The sequence below is a fragment of the Mustela erminea genome, chromosome 19, assembly GCF_009829155.1.
Source record: "Mustela erminea isolate mMusErm1 chromosome 19, mMusErm1.Pri, whole genome shotgun sequence".
NCBI classification, from domain to species: domain Eukaryota; kingdom Metazoa; phylum Chordata; class Mammalia; order Carnivora; family Mustelidae; genus Mustela; species Mustela erminea.
The window spans coordinates 18815371-18837120 of NC_045632.1; the positions used below are offsets into that span (position 1 = coordinate 18815371).

General features: G+C 55.9%; 1 protein-coding gene across 3 annotated transcripts; it reads right to left on the minus strand.

The window, feature by feature from the left end:
* Positions 1–3591: 3591 nt before the first annotated feature.
* Positions 3592–20555, minus strand: HPN (hepsin). 3 transcript variants are annotated; one of them, XM_032323670.1, is made up of 13 exons: positions 20371–20555; positions 19727–19797; positions 14683–14784; positions 14549–14590; positions 9279–9408; positions 9080–9202; positions 8926–8966; positions 8305–8470; positions 8010–8200; positions 4835–4930; positions 4493–4635; positions 4146–4310; positions 3592–3955 (listed from the first exon to the last, which is right to left on the minus strand). In XM_032323670.1, the coding sequence occupies exons 2-13, from the start codon at positions 19740–19742 to the stop codon at positions 3914–3916; spliced, it is 1257 nt and encodes a 418-aa protein (XP_032179561.1). In that variant the 5' UTR covers positions 19743–19797; positions 20371–20555; the 3' UTR covers positions 3592–3913. The 3 variants fall into 3 exon arrangements, with proteins under 3 accessions (XP_032179561.1, XP_032179562.1, XP_032179560.1); XM_032323671.1 differs by having other exon boundaries at positions 3592–3941; positions 20371–20553; XM_032323669.1 differs by lacking the exon at positions 3592–3955 and having other exon boundaries at positions 3962–4310.
* Positions 20556–21750: the final 1195 nt, after the last annotated feature.

Below are 21750 nucleotides of genomic sequence, written 5' to 3' on the forward strand. Positions count from 1 at the left end.
CCCTAGCGCTCGGAACAGAGCTCACTTTGGCACATAATAGGTGCTCAATAAATAAGAGTTGAATAAATAGTAAAAATTAAGAAAACTACACTCAAATGCCTGATTTGGAATAAATAATGGAATAACACACATTCTCAGCAGCGCCCAGCACAGAAGTACTAAACAACATTCATACCCTTATTCTGATGAAAATTATTATTACTTACAGGCAACAAAGAAGCATACTGGCCAAATCCTGACCAGCATTAAAATCCAGACAAGCCAGGGCTCCTGGGTGGCTCGGTGGGTTAAAGCCTCTGCCTTCAGCTCAGGTCATGATCTCAGGGTCCTGGGATCAAGCCCCGCATTGGGCTCTCTGCTCAGCAGGGAGTCGGCTTCCTCCTCTCTCTCTGCCTGCTTCTCTGTCTACTTGTGATCTCTATCTGTCAAATAAATAAATAAAATCTTAAAAAAAAAAAAATCCAGACAAGCCCAAAGCTGAGTATCACCATCCAAGGATGAACTTCTTGAAACATAAAAACAAATCTGAAAACATATTAAACATTTATTACTGTCACAATCTTTTTATCCAAAATCACAGCAGGCAAATCTTTCAGGTCGAACACTTTAGTGAGTGAGAAGGTCTCCACTTGGCCACCGGCCAACCTGCTCCTACAGTCCATGAGTTTCTGTGGCAGTTCTAAAACACAGCCCCGAATTTTTTCAGCAGATTGAGAGGGGGGTCTGTCTCTCTCTGCTCTTCTGAGTCTGGGCAGGTTTGTGACACCTTCAACCAACTGAGTAGAGCAGAAGGGAGGCTGGGGTGTAAGAGGCAGTGTTTGCAGAAATGTTCACCGAGGAACCAGAGACCCCTAAGGTGTCCCAGTGTCCTGAGGCAGCCGTGCTCAGAGGCTGGTGGGCTGGTATTGGAGTCCAGCCTCTGAGCTGCTCCAGCCTAGGCACCAGACCTGCGAGTAAAGCAGCTTCCCTACTCCTGTCTCTGTCCACCAAGACCCTCCATCCTTGAGACCTTTGAGACCGTGACATCACTGAGCAGAGCCAAGCAGTCCCTACTGCTCCTGTTTGACTTTCTGAGCCACGGAATCCACGAGCATTCTAAGATGGTCACTATTTCACACCACTAAGTTTGGGCTGGTTTGTTATGCGGTGAGGGAACGAGAGCCGCTGCCCACGTGATACCACAGGATTTAAATAGTGTTATTTTTCTGCAGAAACGAAAATCCATTCCCTGCTCGCACCACTCCTTGAACGTTCACAGTAATTATTTCTGATCATCACAATCACTGTTAATCACGGTGGCATTTTCCTTGTAAGATAACTATTGTGAAAGACTGTGCGTTGCTCCTTCCGCTTGACTGGGAGGATGCCAGCCGAGGAACCACGTGCGAGGCTTTCCATTCCAACTTACTTCCGGCAGCCTTTTCTATATTTGCAAGCGAATATTCAGCACATAGAAGCACTGACTGTGGATGCAAAGCCTTGCTTGAGCTCCTGATATGGTTACACTGGGTGGGCCGGATTCTTCTGGCTCAGAGATGCCCACCAGTGACATGGAAGTGAAGAATATGGATGGACAATTTTTCTGAAGACCAAGATCCCAGCAGAACATCAAGACAACCCTATATTTCTTTAAAAAAAGATTTTATTTATTTATCTGACACAGAGAGAGATCACAAGTAGGCAGAGAGGCTGGCAGAGGTGGGGGGAAGCAGGCTCCCCGCCGAGCAGAGAACCCAACGCAGGGCTCGATCCCAGGACCCTGAGATCGTGACCTGAGCTGAAGGCAGAGGCTCAACCCACTGAGCCACTCAGGTGCCCCAAGACAACCCTGAATTGTCGTCATAGTTCTAATAGCTATGTGGCTCCTTGGGGAGGGGGGTCAAGGTTGGTGGGGGCAGGAGGAGAAACTGAGGCTCACCGATCCCTGGCAAAAACAGGAAGCTGGTAGATGGCTGTTGAGTGAATCAAGGTTTCCCTAACCGATTCCCAGCCTCCAAGAGAGCAATAATGGTGGCGGATGCCGGAGTGGCCACCTGGTGGACCTCTTTCCGGTGGAACCTGCTATTGGCTTTTAATGCCCAAAACATCTACTAGATCGCCTAGAATAGGACTGCCTCCTCTTAGGTCCCCTAGGGCAGGCCATGCCCTCTTTTGTCCCCTGCAGAGCTGGGCCAGGTCTGCTCAGAGCACCCCCTCCTGCCAGAGTAAGTTGTGTCCCCTTATCCCCTCTAGGACAGGAGCCCCCACCCTGGGGCCATGTCCTCTCTGGATCCCTGAGCTTCATAAAACACAGGCGCCATTCATTTTTCAGCTAATTACAAAATTCTAACAAAACAATGTGTGAGCCAAGTCTCAAATGAACATCTCCAATAGGATGGGTCAGACCGCACAGCCCCGTGCAGACGTTTGGGAAACCTGCCTGGATCTTGCAGATGAGACTGGGTGGAGGTGGTGGGCGGGGGTGGTGATGGGGGTGGGGTGCTGGGGTGCTCTGGAAGGAAAAAGCTATGGTGGGTGGGGATCAGCTACGCTAAGGGTTTGGTATCCAAGGACTGAAGCTTGGAACTTCTTCCAAATAGTCGGCTATTAGTCAAAGGCACTTGCCTGCATCTATGTTTCAGGAAATTGCTTAGGAGTATGCAGGTGATGGGCAATACGCTATAATTTTTTTTATCACAGGAAGTCATGGGAAACAGGCTCCGGTGAGAATTCTCCCTGCAGACCAGCTGGTTTTCAGCAACATGTGGACAATTAGGGCAGAAAATGCTCAATTTCTCACAGTTTGGGGCAGCAGCACCCCCTGGTGGCAAACACAGGAAACACCCGCGGTGGCTGTCAAGCCTCCATGAGATGGGCAGATGCTCTAGGGAACAGAGTGGGTCCCAGGGGAAGCTGGGACATAACCTCCAGACTAGATGAAGGGGCAAGGGTCTCAGGGCCTGGGACTCCTGTCTCTACCCTACAGCGCCTAGTTTCTTGTGTTGGCCTATGGGGAATGTCTTTTTTCCCTCCACTGGGCATCTACATACCTTTTTAAAGAAAAAGCACTCCATTTTCCTTTGGGGAGCTCCCTACACTGAAGTCATATAGTTCTTGAGAGTCAAACCCCTGACTCACGTATCACACATCGTGATTTGTTGAGGGGTGAACATATAACCCAAATCTGTCCAGTGAGAACCAGGCCTGGGCCTTTCTTGCTGTAGCTATTGGGAGGAAAGCGTTTTCTTTTCACTGGGGCTGCTCAGTGCTCCATGGCATATCAGCCTAGCGTTTGGGTAGGTGGGGGACATCTCTGTCTCTGGTTGTAGGGGAGGCTTCTTGCAAATAAAGCTTCTCTCCATGCAAAAGCAGATTATGGAGCAGAAACAAGGCAGTCCTGATGAGAAATATTTGAGCAGCTGGATCCAGCAGTACCTGAAGCCACTTGCTCCAGGGCATTTTCAGTTAAGTGAACCAATTAATTTTTTTTTTCTCTTAAGCCAATGGGAATTGGAGGATAATGCTCCCTGCCTGATTTGTACCAGTCCCTAATTTCTCCCTTCCCTCCTGGACAAATGTCCTCATTGCTATTTACACTTGCAAACTCAGAGGCCATGTTAATCAAAACCATCTTTATTATTTAAAGAGCATCCTGTCATCACGGGCACCTAGATGGGGGTCCCCAGATGGCAGAATAATATTTACATGGGGGTCAGGAGGGTGAGGCTCGGGTTCCCAGGGCTGAGTGGGCCCGCCACTGTGGAAAAGAGGAGCCTGGAGGGAGGGTATCCTTGGACCTGTGGGCTCAGCCCAAGAAGAAAAACGTCCCATTCCGGGCCCAGGGTGAACCCCACCAGGTGGGGCTGGAGCCACCTAGGTGAACTTGGGCCCTGGAGGCGTGCGCATCAAGGAGAAGCCACAGGTCAGAGCTGGGTCACCATGCCGCTGGCTTCGGAGTGAGTCTGGAGAAAGACAACTGGGGGCTTCTGAGGTCTGAGAGGCTTCCCCAGCCCCACAGCTAACCTCCCCTCCCCACAAGCCCTTGGAAATCCATCTATCCCCTGGCCTGAGCACAGGTTTCCAGAAAACCCCTGCCTCCTCCCCCCTCCCCATTAGAGTCCCAAACACTCCCACCCAATGGCCTCCCATCTGGGCCCAACGTTCACCTTTATGGCCTGGAAGATCCACTCCCGGAAGTCACTGACTTTGGTGTAGACACCTGGCTTCTGGGCCAGGGCACAACCGGTACCCCAGCTCACGATGCCACACAGCCGCCAACGTGGCGTCCGAGAGATGCTGTCCTCACACACGAAGGGGCCGCCACTGTCACCCTGGTGGGGGCAGGGGAGGCCTGGCTGGAGACCAAGAGGGCATCCGGGAGGCCCTCTGGAATGGCCAGGGGCTGTGGTCACAGAGCCCTGTGGCCCAGAGAGAGGGACCCTGGCCACCCACTGCCCTGTGTGTCCATCCCTGGAGTGGCAGGGGCTCGGGGCTACCGCGCACAGTCTCTCACCTGGCAGGCATCAATGCCGCCCTCAGGGAAGCCGGCACAGAACATCTTGGGCTTGATCTGGTTCGCGTAGAAGTCGGGGCCATTGCAGACCTCATTGCTGATTATGGGGACTCGGGCCTCCTGGAGTACCCCAGCCTGTTGGCCTGGGGGTGTGCGGGCAAGGCTGGCCGAGGCTGGGGAACAGGCGTGGCCCCCTTCCCTCCTGCTGCACCCCCCCCCCAGGCTCTTCAGCATTCCAGAGCCCCAGGGCCAAGAAGCATTTGCCTTTCCAGCCAGACTGCCTTTCCCCAGCCCACTTCCATCTCCCTCTTGGTGGCTCTGCAGGCAGAAGACGGGACTCACCGTAATACTGCGTGTTGCCCCAGCCAGTCACAGTACAGATCTTGCCATGCACCAGCGCCTGGCCGGCAGCCGGGAGGCACACAGGCTGGATGTATTCTGTGAAAGACCCCGGCAGTTCAACCCCTGTGGGCCTGCCCTGCCTGGGACAAAGCCTCTGTCCCCAGCCTCAAAGGCCCCGACATACCCTCTCCTCTGCTTTTTTAGAACAATGACATTAGAAGCTGCCTCCCCTGAGAGCCCACCAGGGTCGATGTCGTCCTGCCTCACTTCCTCCAAAGTCCTGCCAGTCCAGAGAGCGAAGGGCTAATATGAGCCCATTTCCAGAGGAGGGAGTTGAAGCCGAGTCACTTGTCTGAAGTCTCGTAACGAGGCAATGACAGAGCTAGAATTTGAACCCACGTTGGCCTGGTTCCCAAGCTCTGCGTTCTTAACTGTGACCCACAGGCTGTCCCCACCCCGCCCTCCCCCAAGAAGGTGCCTTTGTGAGAAACAGAAGAAGGCCATCCCTATCTTTAGATACTTGACTTCCATCTGCCAGAAGATCATTACACTCGGTACACAGATCTACACAGACAACAGTGAGAATGGTGCCCCTAAGATGTGATGTCCTTGTGCAGTACAACCCACACCGTAGATCCTGGCAGCTCTGTCTACGGCCTGCCTGCTGGAGACTTCACAGGCTCATTGTCAGGGCTCTCAGGTATAAAATGGACAGAATAATCGTCTCGCTTCGAGGCTATGGTGAGAAACCGGTGAAGCCCTTAGCAGCATGCTTGACAAATAGGAAATGCTCACGTAACTATTAATAGTAATAAACAATGACAATAACAATGACTTCTCACGGTAACTGAGTGCCCACTGTGTGTTGGCATCACTCTAAGCTCTGTACTCATATTACCCTTCCTTTTTAAAGATTTTATTTATTTGAGAGAGAGCAAGAGAGCGAGCCTGAGGGAGGGGAGGGGCATAAGGAGAAGCAGGCTCCCCTCTCGGTGGGGAGCCTGACATGAGGCTCTATTGCAGGACCCTAGGATCATGACCTGAGCTGAAGGCAGACGCTTAACCGACTGAGCCACCCAGGCGGCCCTCATATTACCCTTTAAATTGTCTTGATATCCCTAGGAAGTCATTTAATGGATCAGGGAAACTGAGGCACAGAAAGGTGAAGCCAAGATCACATGGCTGGCAAGTACCCCAATCTGATCCCAAACCTTAGGCTCTTACCCCCTTGGCCATGTGTCTTCCAGCCAAGTGGCTCCCACCCCACCCATCCATGCTTCCATGGACCCTTCCCTATGTCACGATTTGTAGCCCTTCCCTCCCTAAAGACAAGAGTTTAATTTTTTAAAAAAATATGTATCATTGGGGCGCCTGGGTGGCTCAGTGGGTTAAGCCGCTGCCTTCGGCTCAGGTCATGATCTCAGGGTCCTGGGATCGAGTCCCGCATCGGGCTCTCTGCTCAGCAGGGAGCCTGCTTCCTCCTCTCTCTCTCTGCCTGCTTCTCCGTCTACTTGTGATTTCTCTCTGTCAAATAAATAAATAAAATCTTTAAAAAAAAAAATATGTATCATCCCCTTTGATGGAAAACCAGGAACACGGACCATTCAAAAGAAAATAACCATGAAAAGAAGTAGAATGCAAGCCACAGAACAGCCCCGGCAGCAAAGCCTGGGGGTTATAAGCACAGACTCCAGCGCCAGGTGGCCTCAACCCAAATCTTTGCCATTTTCCAGCTGCAGGACTTCAGAGCCACTCTGCGTGGGGACCTTCCCCCGTGTGGGAAAACAGGATCCTACCAGGACCTCCCCTCCTAAGGTTGCTGTTGGAGCTAAATGCACACAGGCTGGGGACATGCTGAGAACAGGACCAGGCACGCAGGAGGTTGAGCTGTGAGTGTTGACACTAGGACATCATCGCCGGGATAGTATTTTATGGTACTTTTTCGTTATTGCTATACTATTGCCTGCTAAAAGCTCATCTACACCCTCTTTGATGACGTCGTCAGCGCTGTTTTTATGAGTATTGTCGTCACGCTGTGGCCTGCAGAGAGTACAGGCTCTCAATGCCCCGGCATGCGGTGGACGAATGCTAAGGACAACCGAGGCCCCAAGGGAGTCTTTCTCCGTGAGAGCAGGGAAAACACTCCGGAAAACTGCAGAGGGAATAACTTCTGATTCCCTCTCGGGTTCGTTAACAGCTGTTAAAAGTTTTCTTCATTGCACTTCACTGTATTTTTTGGTAACAGCTTTTCTTTTTTTAAGATTTTTTTTTTTATTATTAATTTGACAGAGAGAAATCACAAGTAGACGGAGAGGCAGCCAGAGAGAGAGAGAGAGAGGGAAGCAGGCTCCCTGCTGAGCAGAGAGCCCGATGCGGGACTCGATCCCAGGACTCTGAGATCATGACCTGAGCCAAAGGCAGCGGCTTAACCCACTGAGCCACCCAGGCGCCCCGTAACAGCTTTTCTGAGATGGAATTCATACACCACACAGTTCACCCCCTTTGAGCAGACAAGTCAGTGGGTTTTAAGGGGTCCACGGAGAGTTTAGTTGCGTGCCTGGCCATAGGAAGGTGCCACCATCACCACCAATGATTTGAGGACATTTGGATCACCCCCAAAAAGAAAGCCTGTCTTTTCTGCTTGTCACCTCCCGATCTCCCTGTCCCCATCCTCCTCCCCACCTCACACTACCCCTACTCCCCGGCAACCACCTTCTCTGTCCCCGCTTCTGCCTCTTCTGGACATTTCCTGCAAATGGAATCACCCAGTGGCCTCTTGCGTCTGACTTCTTTGGTTTACCACAACGCTTTCAAAGTTGATCTGTTGTGTCACGCGTCAATGGCCCATCGTTCCCTCTTAAGGCCAAATATTACTCTATGGTAGAGATCTACCTCATTTAGTCTCTCCCTGAGTCCAATAAACATCTGGGCTGCTTCCGTCTTTTGACTGTCACGGACAGAGCTGCCACAAACACCGGGGTCTAAGATCTTACACGCACCTGCGTTTTCCTTTCCTCTGGGCATGTAGCCCCAGGCGAATCCGCTATGGCAAATGGTAACCCCATGTTCCACTCCCCTCGAGATCAGTTTCCCGATCACCATGGATTCCTATAAGTCGGTCCTCTGTCCTTCCCGTCTCTGGAGTTCCCAGGCCCAGGCGCATCCCCAGACTTACCCGTGAGGGGCAGGGGGCTGGCCAGGTGGACCAGGGCGATGTCATTGCTGTTTTCCTCACTGTTGGGGTCTCGAAAGGGGAGGTAGGCCCCGTGGTAGATGACTGCCTGCACCCCCAGCTGCAGGCCATGGGGGGAGGCCTGGGCCACGGCGCCGGCAAACACTCGCCACCGAGACAGGACCCGGTTCCGCCTACCAGGGAATAGGAGAGGAGGGAGGCAGCTTCCCCTGGGCACAACCTCTCCCACCTCGCCTCGCCTCTGCCTCTCCCGCTTGGGGCTGTGCAGGGCACTCACTCAGGGAAACAGTGGGCAGCTGTCAGCACCCAGTCCCCAGAGAGCAGGGACCCTCCGCAGAGGTGTGCCCCATCGTAACGAAGACTGACTTGCCATGGCCACTTGCCCAGGCTGGTATCTTGGCCTCCCACGATGCGATCCACAGGCAGCTTCCTTCGGCCACAGTCTGTGGGAGAAGCAGAGTCAGGGGCTGTGGGAGGGTCTGAGCCTGGAAACTTCAGGACATAGCCCCGTCCCTGGGGACCTATAGGAACATGGCCCAGCTTTGGGGGACTGAGGGGACATGGACCTGCCACCCTGGGAGAGTCCGAGGACACAGCTCCATCCTCATCCGATCTAAGAAGATATGGCCAGTGGGAAGGGGGAGGGTGTCCGATGGGATGAGACCCTGACCTGAGGAGTCTGCGGGAACATGGGCTCACCCTAGGGGAGTGAGGAGACATAATCCCATCCCTGGTACTTTATGGGGACATGGCCATACCACCTAGGGGTGTCTGAGAGGATGCACACAGCTCCACGCTTGTGGGATTAGAGGAGTGTATATTTGGGGTGTCTGATGGGACATGGCTCTGCCCTGGGTGGGGGGTCTCAGGGAGAGAGTTCTGAGTTTCAGGGTCTCACCTTGGCAGACGGTAGCTAGGAAACGGCCCCTGGGGCAGTCACTGTGACAGAAAGATCCAGGCAGGGGCAGAAACAAAAGGGGAGGCCAGTTAAGACAGGAGAAAGGGTCCCAAGGGTGGGTGGGATGGGCATCCCAGCCCGTGGCCCTCCTCACCACACAGAGATGACCTCGAGCAGCCTCCGGGCCAGCGGCAGCCTCCCCTCGTCCACGCAGAAGAAGCCTGACGTGCTGTTGGCGCCCGCGGTCCGCACGTCCAGCTCCGAGTGGCTCAGGGCCCTGGGCAGGCAGGGGTCAGGCCTGCTCCTCCCGCCCCGCCCCACCCAGCCCGGCCGCCCTCGGGACTGCCCGGTACCTAAGGAAGCCCATCTCCTCGCAGCCAAGGCCCGCCACCCTGGCGTTGGAGCGCGAGGAGCACAGCAGCCGCCACGTGCCCTCCGTGTCGTCGAACACCATAAGTCGGGCGTCGGCCGGGCTGACCTGCACTGCAGGGCGACAGAACGGCAGCCTGGGTCACCTCCCCACCTCCCCACCTGGCGCCGCCCCCCAACCCAGCCCGGCCCCACGGAGCTCCTGGTCAGAGTCCCCAGAGTCCCCACAGGGGCCGATAGGAGCTTGGGGCGCACCTGCGGGCGGGAACCCTGGGTCCTGCCTGTCACCTCCTGCTAACTACAACGGCTGCGCATGCGCCGCACATCTGGCCCTTTGCTCGAACATCAGGCATCCGGGGGGAGGGAAGCGGTTTCAACCACGCTGCCAAGAGCATGGCGTTTAAAGCTGGAGCTGCTGGGGGCCTTCTTTCCACCCATGTGGGGAAAAACAAGCCAACGTGGAGGAAAGTCAGGGGATGTCTACCCCTCGATGGTGGGAGCCCCAAGGGACCCCCAGGATGGTTGGATAAGTAAGTGAATTGTTTCCCTTGTTATTTAATCAGTTTTCCCCTTTTGTCTTATGCAGCCAAAGACCCTTGACTAACATCTCAAATGGCCAAAATTCTTAGATACCTAGTCTTTTTTTTTTTAATCTTTTTTTATTTTTTGGTAGATACCTAGTCTTTAAAAAAGAAAGAGGAAAAAAGGGAAAGAAAAGCTATCTTTTCTGCAGGACTTGTCCGAGCCTTGAATATTCTAAAGTGCAATTCTCCAAGCTGAGCATGAGGTATTCGTTTATTCACTGGTTCACTCGTTCATTCATTCATGGGATAATAAGCGTTCACTAGACGTATACCCCATACCCAGCCCTGCAGGTGGGTGATGCTGGAGGCAGGAAGATGACCAAGACAGCCCTGGGCTGTGCCCTCACCAAGCCAAAGTCTAGGACTGGGGGAGACAGACAGTAATAAAAAAAAGTCACTCAGCCAAACACATCATCGCAAACTTTGAGAAGAGGTGGGGTGCAGATACAGGAAGGCTGGAGAGCACTGAGGGCTTCCTTGTGTCTGGGGCTGGTTGTGTTGAAAACTGCCTGTCCTCTTAGCCCATCCCAGGCTGCTCCCCGCACTTGGCCAGAGGATCATCTCTTGCACCTAAGCCAGGTCAGTCCTCAGGTGTATTTATCTATATATACTACACCAGCTGGGCGAGGCTCTATTTTGGGCAGTGAAACAAATTGTCACGGCATAAACAAATCAGACAAAATCCCTGCTCGGAGGAACTCCAGGACCAGTAGGTGAGATGGGTAAGTAAGGAAAGGGACAAGCAAGCAAAATAGACCCTGACTGTCACAAAATGAGGGGCTGGGGAGGCAAAGCCAGCTTGACTGAGGCAGGGGCATCCTGGCGTGGGGGGAGAGCTTGCCGTTTTCCACAGGCGGGCAGGGAAAGCTTCACGGAGAAGCTGGGGTGAGAACATAGATCTGAAGGAGGGGGGCGAGTTGCGAAGGTAGGTGAGGGAACAGAGAACTAGGCCACAGGAACTGCAAGTGCAGAGATCCCAAGGCTGGTGCCAGCGGCGGGGGGGGGGGGGGGGGGGGGGGGGGGGGGGGGGGGGGCACAGCAAGGAGGGTAGAGGGGAGGGAGGGAGCGAGGGGGAGATGAGCTGGGAGGCAGGCCAGGCTCATGGGAGGACTTCGCTTCTCCCAGGAGAAAGGTGCAGCTGGGGGAGACTCTGAGCAAGCAGCCCCCTGACCTGACTCAGGTTCCCCTGTGAACCTGCTCCTAGGTGTGAGCCAGGGGCAGACTGCAGCGGGGCGCCCCGGGAGCGGGCGGGGGTTTGCTGCTGCAAGGTCCAGGCAGGAGAGGATCGAGGCCCAGCGAGGGCAGGGTCCATGGGGAGAAGCATTGAGATTCTGGAGAGATTTTGTGGGTGGAGCTGATGGGGTTTGCTGACAGACTGTGAAGGAAAAAGAGGGGTCAAGGACAACTCCAAGGCATCTGGCCTGGGCCCTAGAAGGATGCAGCTGCCCTTGGCCAGGATGGGGGAGGGGCGGGGGAGCAGGTCTGGGGAAAGGCCAGCTGGAGCCCCCTCGGTCCTATTCTCCTGAGCCTCGTGCGCTGCTGGCGCCAGGATAGCACATTCTAGGAAACCAGATCTAGGGCAAAATCAATTTGGCCTCATCTGAGCTGAGGGGATCTGGACAAGAGAGGCAGGAGTTCCAGACGCAGTTCTAGAGAACCCTGTCTGCTGAGAGCCTGCCATGTGCCCAGCATTATGCCTCACATCCTCCCTGCCCACCAACAGCAGGACCTCGCCACACAGGACCAAGGTCAGCAGGACCAAGGCCACAAAGATCATCCCCCTTCTGATCAGAGGAGGAAAATGAAGCTTGGAGAGGTGGGGCACCTTGCCCAGTATCACCAAGCGAGTGAGAAGCAGAGAGGACTTGCATTCAGACCTGCATGACTCCAAACCCCAAGTTCTGGACATGTGCCCGCATAGCCTCTCCAGTGACTTCCTTACCCACAGTGGTCACTGATCGCTTCCTGGATGCCTCGTTGCAGTCTCGGCCCCCTGCTCTGGGGTTGGGGATTGGTGATGCCAGCGCCTCTGCTAGATGGCACCTCCCACCCCTAAGGCTTGAGTTTGAAACACCAGCTGGGGGTGAAAAGCTTCCAAGTGTTCCAGATAGGGTAAGGTTTTAGGAAAGGATCACTTTATGGATATCCATGGGGGGAGCCAGAGGGAGGGAATGTCAAAGGCCCTCTCTGATTATTTTTAAAGCCATGTTCTGTACCACTGTTTCTCACTTTTCCACTCTTTATTCTTGTTGGTATTATTTGAAAAAAAAAAAAAAATGTGTTCTGGGTCATCTGGTTTTGCTTACTGAATTATCTGATATATTTAGGGGTGTGAAAATCCCAGGAAAATGAGGTAGGGATATAGTTTGGGGGTTGTTTTCCTTTATTTGTTTTGTGATTTCCCATCATTTTTGGAAAACCTAAGTACAGCTGGAAGGCAGGAGTGCTGGCCTTGGTGGGAGTGAGGTCTGAACCACAGCCTTGTTACTTTCCAGCTGGAGGCCAAGGACAAGTTAGTTCATCTCCATGACTTGTCTTATGCATGTTCTCAAAGACCTCCTGAGCAACCCTATGGGCAGGACACCGTCTGGGGTGGCAAACCCAGGGACCCCCGTCCTCCTGAAATGTCTCAGAAGTCAAGTGTGGGGAGAATTTTACCCTGGGTAACAGGCATGGCCGCAGGGTTGTGGGAGCATGGGGCCTGGGGGTGCGGGAAGGCCTCTCTCAGGAAAGTTAAAGCAGGGTGAGACCTAAAAGCCACATTTACCAAGTGGCTCAGAGCCAAGCACTGTATCATCTCTCCTTATCCCCCCTGCCCCCCGCAGCTTATAGCTAAGGAGGTTGGGACTCAGGGCAGGACTGGCCTGAGGCCCCAGAGCTCAGCAGAACCTCGAAACTGCTTCTAGGTGTGAGCAGGCAAGAGGTGGTAAGCCAAGACCGTGGGGGCCAGGAGGGTCCTTCAAGGGCAAGAGAACGGCCCATGGGCTGGACCCTGGAGAGTGCCAGGTGCATGCATGAGGTGAAGGCCGAAGACGGGTCTGCCCCCAGGGAGCCCGGAGCCTGCAGGGGGCTGAGACTTTAGCCCAGTGTCCATGGGGAGCTACGGAGCAGTTTCTGGGGTGTGATCCCTCTGGCCTGCTGCTTCTTCAGTGTGTGGTCTTGGGCGAGTCAGTTCCCTTCACTGGGACTCAGCGAACCCCATCTGCAAAAGGGGGGCAATGATGATGGGTCCAAGGTTACAGCGTGGGTGCGGCAGATGGTAGCTGTCACTATAGTGAGTCACTTGTCTGTTTCTCGAGAAACAGCAGAGTGTAGTAATTCTGCATAGACAGATCGAGGCTGCCTGGGTTCAGATCCCAGAGCTGCCGTTTCCTAGCTCTGAGACCTGTGGCAAGTCGCCGGGCCACACCTCGGTCTCCCCATATTAAAACAGGCTTTTGTGAGGGTTAATGAATTGAAACCATAAAACCCCCAGGGCTATGCCTGGCCCCTGTGAGTGGTTGGTAAGTGCTGGGATGGTGACCAGAGCTGATGTAGGCTTTCCCTGTCCGGATTTTCTTTTCTCCTCTTAGCATGATCTGAGTCCTTTAGGGAATTAGATGAGGCTCCTGGGAGTGAAAAATACATCCCATCACCCAACTTCCCCTTTCTTCCTGCTGAGCTGGGCCATGGAACTGCAGCTGGGGGCTGGCACCCAGGAAAATTCATCCATTCATTCCCCATTTAGTTTCCACATCTATTATTAGTGTGGCCGTTCATTCTCAGCTGCCTGCAGACACAGCTCTGCCGGGCCTGTCTGAGAGCTCGCTATTCCTGGCCTCATCATCTCCCAGCTGTGTGTCCTCTCTGGTCTCACTTTCCACATCTGTAAATGGGGATCATAGCAGTAGCACCTTACCCCCACCCCCAGAGAATGAGGAAGGGGTCGCCAAATTCACACAGCACCTCCCAAATGGGCTCTGACCCTGCCTCATTGTAAAGAAACACATTTTTATATTTTACGATGTAGCCCTGAACTTGTGCTTTCTGGAGCAGATCACTGCATTGCTCTGAGCCTCAGTTCCCCCCCCCCCCCCCCCCCCCCCCCCCCCGCTGTCAAATGGAGAGAACAACAGCACAGCTGTCATGGAACCCAAACGAAAGATTAACAAAACTTCTCCGAGCTGAGAGAGATGCGCTGCGGTCTTTTATAATCTAATCTTCTTCATGCTTCTCATTTTTTTTATTTTTTAAAAGATCTTGTTTATTTATTTGAGAGAGGATGAGAGAGAGCACAAGCAGGGGGAGCAGCAGAGGGAGAGGGAGAGGCAGGCTCCCCGCTGAGCAAGGAGCCCAGGCGAGACTCAATCCCAGGACCCTGGGATCATGACCTGAGCGGAAGGCAGACACTTAACTGACTGAGCCACCCAGGCGCCCCTCTCCTTCATGCTTTTTAAGTGTGGTTTCTCCCTAATTGGATTGCATGAGGCACTAACGGGTAACACATTTAGAGTCTGGAAAGCGCGAGACAAGGTGGAGTGCTTAGAACGGCCCCTGGTCTAGAGCAGGTGCTCAGTACCAGCTAGCAACATCTCTGCGCATGCTCACACAAGTCACTCAAAAATCTTTCCTTGAGCTCCCACCAGGTTTCCTCCAGGGATCCCCAGAGGGTCCCGGCCTGTTTTACTCACCCGGATACAGCGGCTCTTGATCACTCTTGAGTAGAAAGGTCACTGCAGAGAAGACAGAGGTGAGGGCAGGCAGGCAGGGGGCTGCAGGGGGGCAGGGGGGGAGGGGAGGGGAGAGGCGCAGGGGCCACTCTCACCAATGGCCCAGGACGCTGCCCCGATGCCTGTCAGGAACAGCAGGGTCCCCGCAGTGAGAGCTGCCACCTTGGGTCCGGAACAGCATGGCACCGTCCGGCCACCTGCAACAGACACCACGCCGGGGCGGCTGCCAGGCCTGTCCTCCCCTCCGAGGGGCCTGGGCACGGGGCCAAGCCTGGGCACGGGGCCAGCTCTGCCCTGCCCCCCTGGGGCTAACAGGACGCTGGATCCTGCCACGACCTGCCCTGGGCCAGGTTTCTCAGGACCCGCCCTCCCCTACAGTGTGGCTGACCAGGTGTCCCCAGCATTCCGCTGGGAAGGGGCGTGGCCGGGAGAGCTGCCACCCTCTCCACCCTCCCCCGCGGCACTGCTGGCACTGCGGACTCTCCCTTGCCAGTGAGGCTGCACTTTGCTATCTCCTTCTTTTCTTGAACCTGTCACTTCTGCTCCCTCTCTCAGAGGTCTTGGAGCCTCTGGGGGGCGGGAAGCCCTAACCTCCGCTCTCTTGGCATCTCACTTCCCCACTGTTTGGCACGTCCTCACGGCTCCGTCCTTCTCTGCTGTCCCAGTCCCTCTGTCCCTGAGTATTCCCCCTCAAACCAGCCCTCTCCCGAAGTACCCAGCTCTGAGGTCAAAAATGACCCTGGAAGTTAAGAACCTAAGTTTGAAAAGTTACTGGCCTCAATTAATAAATAGTGGTCTTAGCCCTCCCAACCCAGGACCTTGGGCGGGTGGCCTCACAGCCCTGAACCTCAGCTTTCTTGTCTGTTTATTGGGCATCCACCTAGCACTCACCTCTAAAAATAATACTTTAAAGTTCTCATAATCATAGTAGCCAAACTCTTATCACAGGCTCATGCCCCCAAGCACTGTCCTCGTTTTGGGGGAGGATTCCCATTTGTCAGAGAGGGAACACTAAGGCTCAGGGAAGTGGAGCAAGATGTGTGTGGAACTCAGCCAGCAGGAGGAAGTGGCGAGTCCTGGAACCCTGGGAGCATGGGGTGCTGGAGCCCAAGCCTATAAACAAGAAGCCATGCTCCCCTCCCTGAGGGGAGCATGGAATGCCTGCCCAAGAGCAAGTTGTCAAGAAATGCTTTTACATCATTGGAGCTGTGTGCTCCTGGGCAATACCTTTCACTATTCTGGGCTTGGTGAAAAGGAGCTTTGTTCACTCCTTGTCCTACTATGGCACTGTTCTAGGCTCGGGGGACGCACCCCAAGACAGATGAGAGGCTGGCTCTCATGGGGCCCACATTCTCATTTGTGTGAGATTGAGGGGGACACATAAGCAAGTAAACAACTTGATCGTTCCCAGATGGTGGCAAAGTCTATGAAGAAAGTAATGCAGGTCAGGGCAGCAGGTGGCTTCTGTGGGGTGCTAAGAGGAGGCTCCCCCAAGAAGTGACCTTTGAGCTGAGACCTGAAGGCTGAAACTAGCCACGCAAAGATCCCAGGGAAGAGCCCCGTGGGCAAAGGGAACAGCATAGGCATTCTTGAGGCAAGAATAAGCATGATCTGTTCCAGAGAGAGACTCCAGATAGGGCCAGGATGGCATGAGTTTGGGGAAGGCACGGACCTAGGCTGAGAGCATCTAGGTAGGCCGTGTGGCCTGAGGGGAAAGGGGTTTTTATTCCTAGAGCAACAGGGGCCGTGGGGATTAAAAGCTAACCCCTTCACTAGGGATGGTGGGAAGGCCAAAGAGGAAGGGCTCCCAAGAGTCTACAGCTGGGCCCGGGGTGTCCCTAGCCTCTGCAGGACATCCCCAGGGAGGCGGGAGTCCCAGATCCCTGACCTGTATCGCGGTCCTACAGCTGGTGGGCACAGGGCCAGACCAGCACCCAGAATGGAGCAGGGCGTAATCTGGGATCTTCCTGGGGTGGCCATTGTCCGGGTGTCTTAAGAATTTGAGAACGCTGCAGTTCCCATCAAGGTGAGAGAAAACAAATACACCCTCCTTCCATAAAAGAGGCCAACGCTGGCCTCCCGCCCACCTGCCAGCTCTGTCCCCAGCCATCTTCCTGGTTCCGGTGGGAGGTCCTGGCTCCCGCAGCCATTAGGCTGGTCCTGGTCTCCTTGTTTTCAGGGGTGCCCGTCAGAGCTCTGGGCCACTCTGAGCCCAGCCCAGACGCTTTGGTGCGTCTGCTGGGTTGGCGAGCATTGCCACTCCAGGAGAAAGACCTCCTTCCACACCCTCTGAGTCAGGGGACTTTGGGCAGCCCTCAAGGAGGTGTCCCGGATAGGACAGCAAGTGTCCCCACTCTGGGTCCTCCAAGTGCGAGGGTGCCCCCACCTTAGATCTTCAGCCCCCACCATCTGGCTGCTAAACCCTCACAGCCAACATCTTGGGCTCCTTGTCCCTGAAGTTCCGCTCAGTCAATAGCTCATATCTCAGCCCTCAGTGTCCCCAACTCCAGCTTCCCAAATGAAAGTCTTTCCTTTGGCCTCTGGGACACCTCATGCATCTGGTTTTCCTTCCACTTCTCCAACCCTCTTACTCCCTCTCCTGACCCTCCTCCAACTCCCTGAAACCTAGAATTCATAGGATGGGACGTGGCTTCCTCCCCCTCATTCCCCCTGGCTCCCAGGTCTGACTCACACACCTCCATAGCCTCAGTTTCCCTTTTCTGTCCTGCATGTTCGTAGATGCCTCCCCCTGGGACCCTCTGGGTCCTTCACATCCCCCAGGTCCCATACTGCCCTCAATGTCCCCCTGAGTCCCCAGGTCCCGTCTCAGAGGCCCTCATCCTCAGGACTGTCCCTCTTCTGCAGGACACCTCCCGCCCACACAGCTTGCCCTCCCCGAAGCCCACAGGTCTCCTGAGCAGCTACTGTCCACCCTTTCTTCCCTGTACCCAGCCCCACCCAAGCCCTGGGCTCAGCCTCCCCTCTGGTCAGCCTCCACACGGAAGCCTGACGATCGTCCTAAGCACCAAATCCACTCTGCCCCTTCTTTACCTCGAAGCCTCCAGGACTCCCCAGTGTCCCCCAGACAGAGTCTAAGACCCTCAGCCCTGTGATGCCAGCCTATCTAGGATGTAGGCATGGCTGTTAGAGGTTTGGGAGTCAGAACCTAAGTTTCCCCAAATTCCCAGTCAGCCTTATGGGTCATTTATCAGGCCCCTGACAGAGCTTCCAACAAGCAACCAAACCGACAGAACTTGTAAAAACACAAGCCAGAATAAAAGCAACAAAGAATGACTACCAGCGCCATCTTGTGGAGACACCTGGCACTGCCGGGGCCTCCGCGGGCCCTTCACCAGCAACAGTCCCCAGGGACCGGCTCACTCCCCTCATCACTTTCCCAGCTCCACTTCCCACATGGCCTCCAGAAATACCTGAATTCTCCATGAGCCCCTGCACACCTGGCAGCTGGCTGCCCTTCCCTTTGCTGGGCGCCCCCTACCTAGTCCCAGCTCACCCTGGGTGTCAACCTCCTCCAATTCCAAGTCCCCAGGGAGCGCCAAGAACCTTATCTCCAAGGGAACACAACCAGCTTGCAGCCCCTGCATAGCCCTGTCCTGCACCTTCCTTCCAGCCTCACAGCAGGTGTTTATAAGGAAGGTGTCATTACCATCATCCCCGGTTTGCAGATGAGGAAAGGAGACCCAGAAGAGGCACAGCCACCTACCCAGGGTCACCCAGCAAGTAAGCAGAGCACCAGAACCTTTGCACGTCTGGGTCCAGGTTTGATCACCGGCTCCAGCCCTGACAGCAGGACACAGCCACAGGACCAGGCCAAGCTGCCTGGAAAATGCACCAGAGCCCACTCAGCCTCAGTTCTCTCTGTCCCCTGACCATCTCTGGCCATCCTTCCAGGCATGATCTGCTTTTCTCCCTGGTTCATTCTTGCAGTGGCTGGGGCTGGGGCCCTGCAGACTCCCTTCAGTCAGCTCCAGGAGGAAAATCGTCCCGAAGGGTCTAGGCTCTGCCCACCACCTGCTCACCAAGGGTACAGTGGCCCCCCTCCTGAACCACTGGGAGCCTGGGTTTGCTCTGGGCCCTAGCTGTGTGGTCTGGGACTTGATTTGCTAACTGCTAGAGCCCAGGAGGCCAGTGATCCACACGGCTCATTTCAGCCAACACAACCAGCCCTCCCGGCCTCTCATGCCCTTGAAACTCTCACATCACCCTGGCGGGGTGCAGTCACCCCAGTTCCATTTTCCAGATGAACACTGAGACCCAGAGAGGGTAAGCCCCTCCAGCTGGCTCCCCAGAGGGGTGGAGGTTGAGAGGGAGACAAGCTGTTTAGAGTCTGCCAAGGGCCCCTCAGGGCCAGCCACCCAGGCAGCTGCTCGCATCATTCCTGGAGCGGTTTCTCTGCGCTGTCTCCTCTCCATCCATCCCAGCTGAGTCCAAAGTCCTCCCTCTGCTCTTTTGCCCACAGTGCTAAGAGGTGGGAGGAATGTCTGGAATTGGTGGGGGTCTTGGGTCCCTGAGACACAGGCTCGCTGGCCTCTGTCATGATCATGACAGCTCTGGTTCATGGCGTGTGTCTCACACGCTAAGCCCCACGCCGGTGCCTTGTGTGGGTTCCGCACTCCCGGCAAACCCTGTGGGTCGCTAGGCAGGTAGCCTTAGGATCCATGCATGACCTAGGGTGCGGGGGAAATGGAGCCCAGAGATAGGACGTCACTTGTACAAGAGCACACTGCTAAAAAGGGGCAGAAGCAGATTTGAATACAGGCATGTGTGTTCATCTCCAGAGTCTGTGTCCATAACCGTGATAGCTGGTCTTCCCACCTTAGCCCCAAGTGGGGTACAGGTCCAGGGTTAGCTAAGACATCACTGGAGTGTGAGGGGAAACTGAGGCAAGGAGCCAGGAAGGTCGTATGGCGTAGGCAGGAAGGCAGGTGGTGGCACAGCCCCACAGAAAATTTGGTTAATAGTTAATCAGGTGGAGGAGACTTCAGAAGGGGGTGGGGATGTGCTCAGGAGGGGTGCCAGAGAGAGGGGGCTCTGAGAGGGCGGAGGGTTGGGAGCAGAGCACAGAGGGAGGGGCGCCAGGCCGAGCCAAAGTTGGGACTCAAGGAAAGGGGGACTCACCCTCCTTCTCCGCCATGTCACGGACTCTTGTTAATGATTCCCCGGCTGACCTCCTGGGCCCGGGGTGGGACCTGTGGGGAGATGAACAGAGAGGCAGGGCCTAGGGGAGCCGAGCCCAGCCCCAGTGCCCCCAGTCCCAGGCGTCCATCCAGGGAGGCTGGACGGACTGGGCCCTGGCCAGAGCACGCCGTGATCACAGACGCAGATCAGGCTGGGTTCAAGGATGGGGTCAGTGTCTGACCAGCAGCCAGGGGACTCCTGGATTTGCAGGGGTGGGGGCCCCTTGCCTGGGTCTGGGGGAGGAAGAGACCGAGGGTCTGAACTCCCAGCTCTGAGGAATCAGAGACACCTGGGGGTTTGAACTTTTGGGTCCTGGGGAAAGAAGGATTTGGGGGCTCAGAACAACTGGGTATGTGGGAGGAGGGGCGTAGGGGCCCGGACTCCTGAGTCAGGGAAGAGGAGACCCGGGACCCAAACTCAGAGTCTGAGCGGGAGGCAGCTGGAGCTCCGAGGTCCTTGGAGCGACGTCTGAGAGCCCACTCTTGGGGTCCCCAGGAATCCTGCTATTGGGAGGTGGGCATTAAGTTGTGTGGGGACGAGGGCACCCGTGCCTTGGGCCTGGAACTGAGGGCCCTGGTCCTTACCCTGGGGTCCGGCAGGTGGGGCCGCAGCTGAGAGATGGTGCCCTCTTCGGGTCAGTCTCCGGGCCTGGGCAGGAGCATGGTGGCCCACGGCAGCGGTGGCCCGGAGGCAGAGGCAGCGGCGTGGGGCCTGCTAGGCCTGGCTGCCTCACCTGAGGAGGAGGGGGCCGGGCGGGAGGCGGGGGAAGGGGCGGGGAGGGGCAGGGCAAAGGGATTGGCAGCGCTGGAGGCCACCTGGCAGGCGGGGCAGGGTTTGCAAGGGCTGGACCTGGCTGGGCCCGCAACCTCATCGCCTCCCTCCGGCCTGGAGGGGGCCCAGGTGTGCCATTCTTAGGGGAGGTGGGAGCTGGGACAGGTTTGGCCTGACGGCAGGGACTTTGGGCAGACAAAGCAGGCTGGGAGGGGTTGGGGGGGGTGCTTACAAGGACTGAAGTGTGGGCCTTTGAATTGGAGGGAACGAGAAAGGGGGCCACAGCTGCCTCAGCCCACCCTGCTCTTGCCGCTTCTCCTGCCACCCGCACAGCCCCTGCCTTACTCCTACCGGCCCCAGCTCGAGCCTTACTGCCTCCCTAGCCACCCCTGCCCCTTCTAGCTCGCCACCCCCATCCCCAAGCTGAACCCAGGCCTGCTACTGCTCCCTGCCACTTCCTGTCCCCATGTTCCAGCTCCTAAACAAGGCCGTCCTGGTCCCTGCCCCAGCCTTGGCCCCAGACCCCTCCCTCCCCCAACTTCAGCTCCAGCCCCCTCCCCCCAGCTGCCTTCCTACAAGTCACGGGGGCTGGTTTGCTTTGGCAGCCTTTCTGCTGCCTGCAGCCGTGACCTCTGGAGCCTGGAAGTCCTGCATGTGGGGGGGATGGGGGGGCTTGGCCCGGAAAAGGCAGCACCAAGCGCTGAGGTCCAGGCCAAGGGGCCGGAAGTGTCCACAGGCGGATACACACTGTCCCGCCAGCAGCCAGGAGCGATCCACGTCAGACCCCAGGCCAGATAAACACCCAGACACACAAGGGTCACCGGCAGCCACCTGCTAGCGGACAGCCATGCACCCAAACACAGGCGGCAGCTGCTCACCCCACTCTCACCCCACACAGAGCCACAGCCTCCCACAAGGGCTCCTGCTGGGAGGGGGGTGCTGGAGCTGGCAGCCCCTAGTCTCTCTCTGCCACTCCCTCTACCTGTATCTTCCTCTCCTTCCCTCGCCCCTCCCCAGCTCCCACCACAGCAGAGAGAGCCACCCTGCTAGGAACTCAGCAAACCTCCAAACTCAGGCATCCCCTCTCTTCCCTGCCCTGCTGCCCCCGTGACTCCTCTCTGGCCCCCTCCTGCCCTCCCCGCTGAGCTAATGACACCCCCCCACCCCACGCCCACTAATCGAGTGCTAAGTCG

Excerpts from the sequence above, each read along its gene's own strand:
- HPN (XM_032323669.1), bottom strand. Across the intron at positions 9,409-14,548 it reads TCAAGAGCCGCTGTATCCGG|TGCAGGTCAGCCCGGCCGAC; the intron begins GTGAGTAAAACA and ends GTCGCCCTGCAG. Across the intron at positions 4,311-4,492 it reads GCGGCATTGATGCCTGCCAG|GGTGACAGTGGCGGCCCCTT; the intron begins GTGAGAGACTGT and ends TGCCCCCACCAG.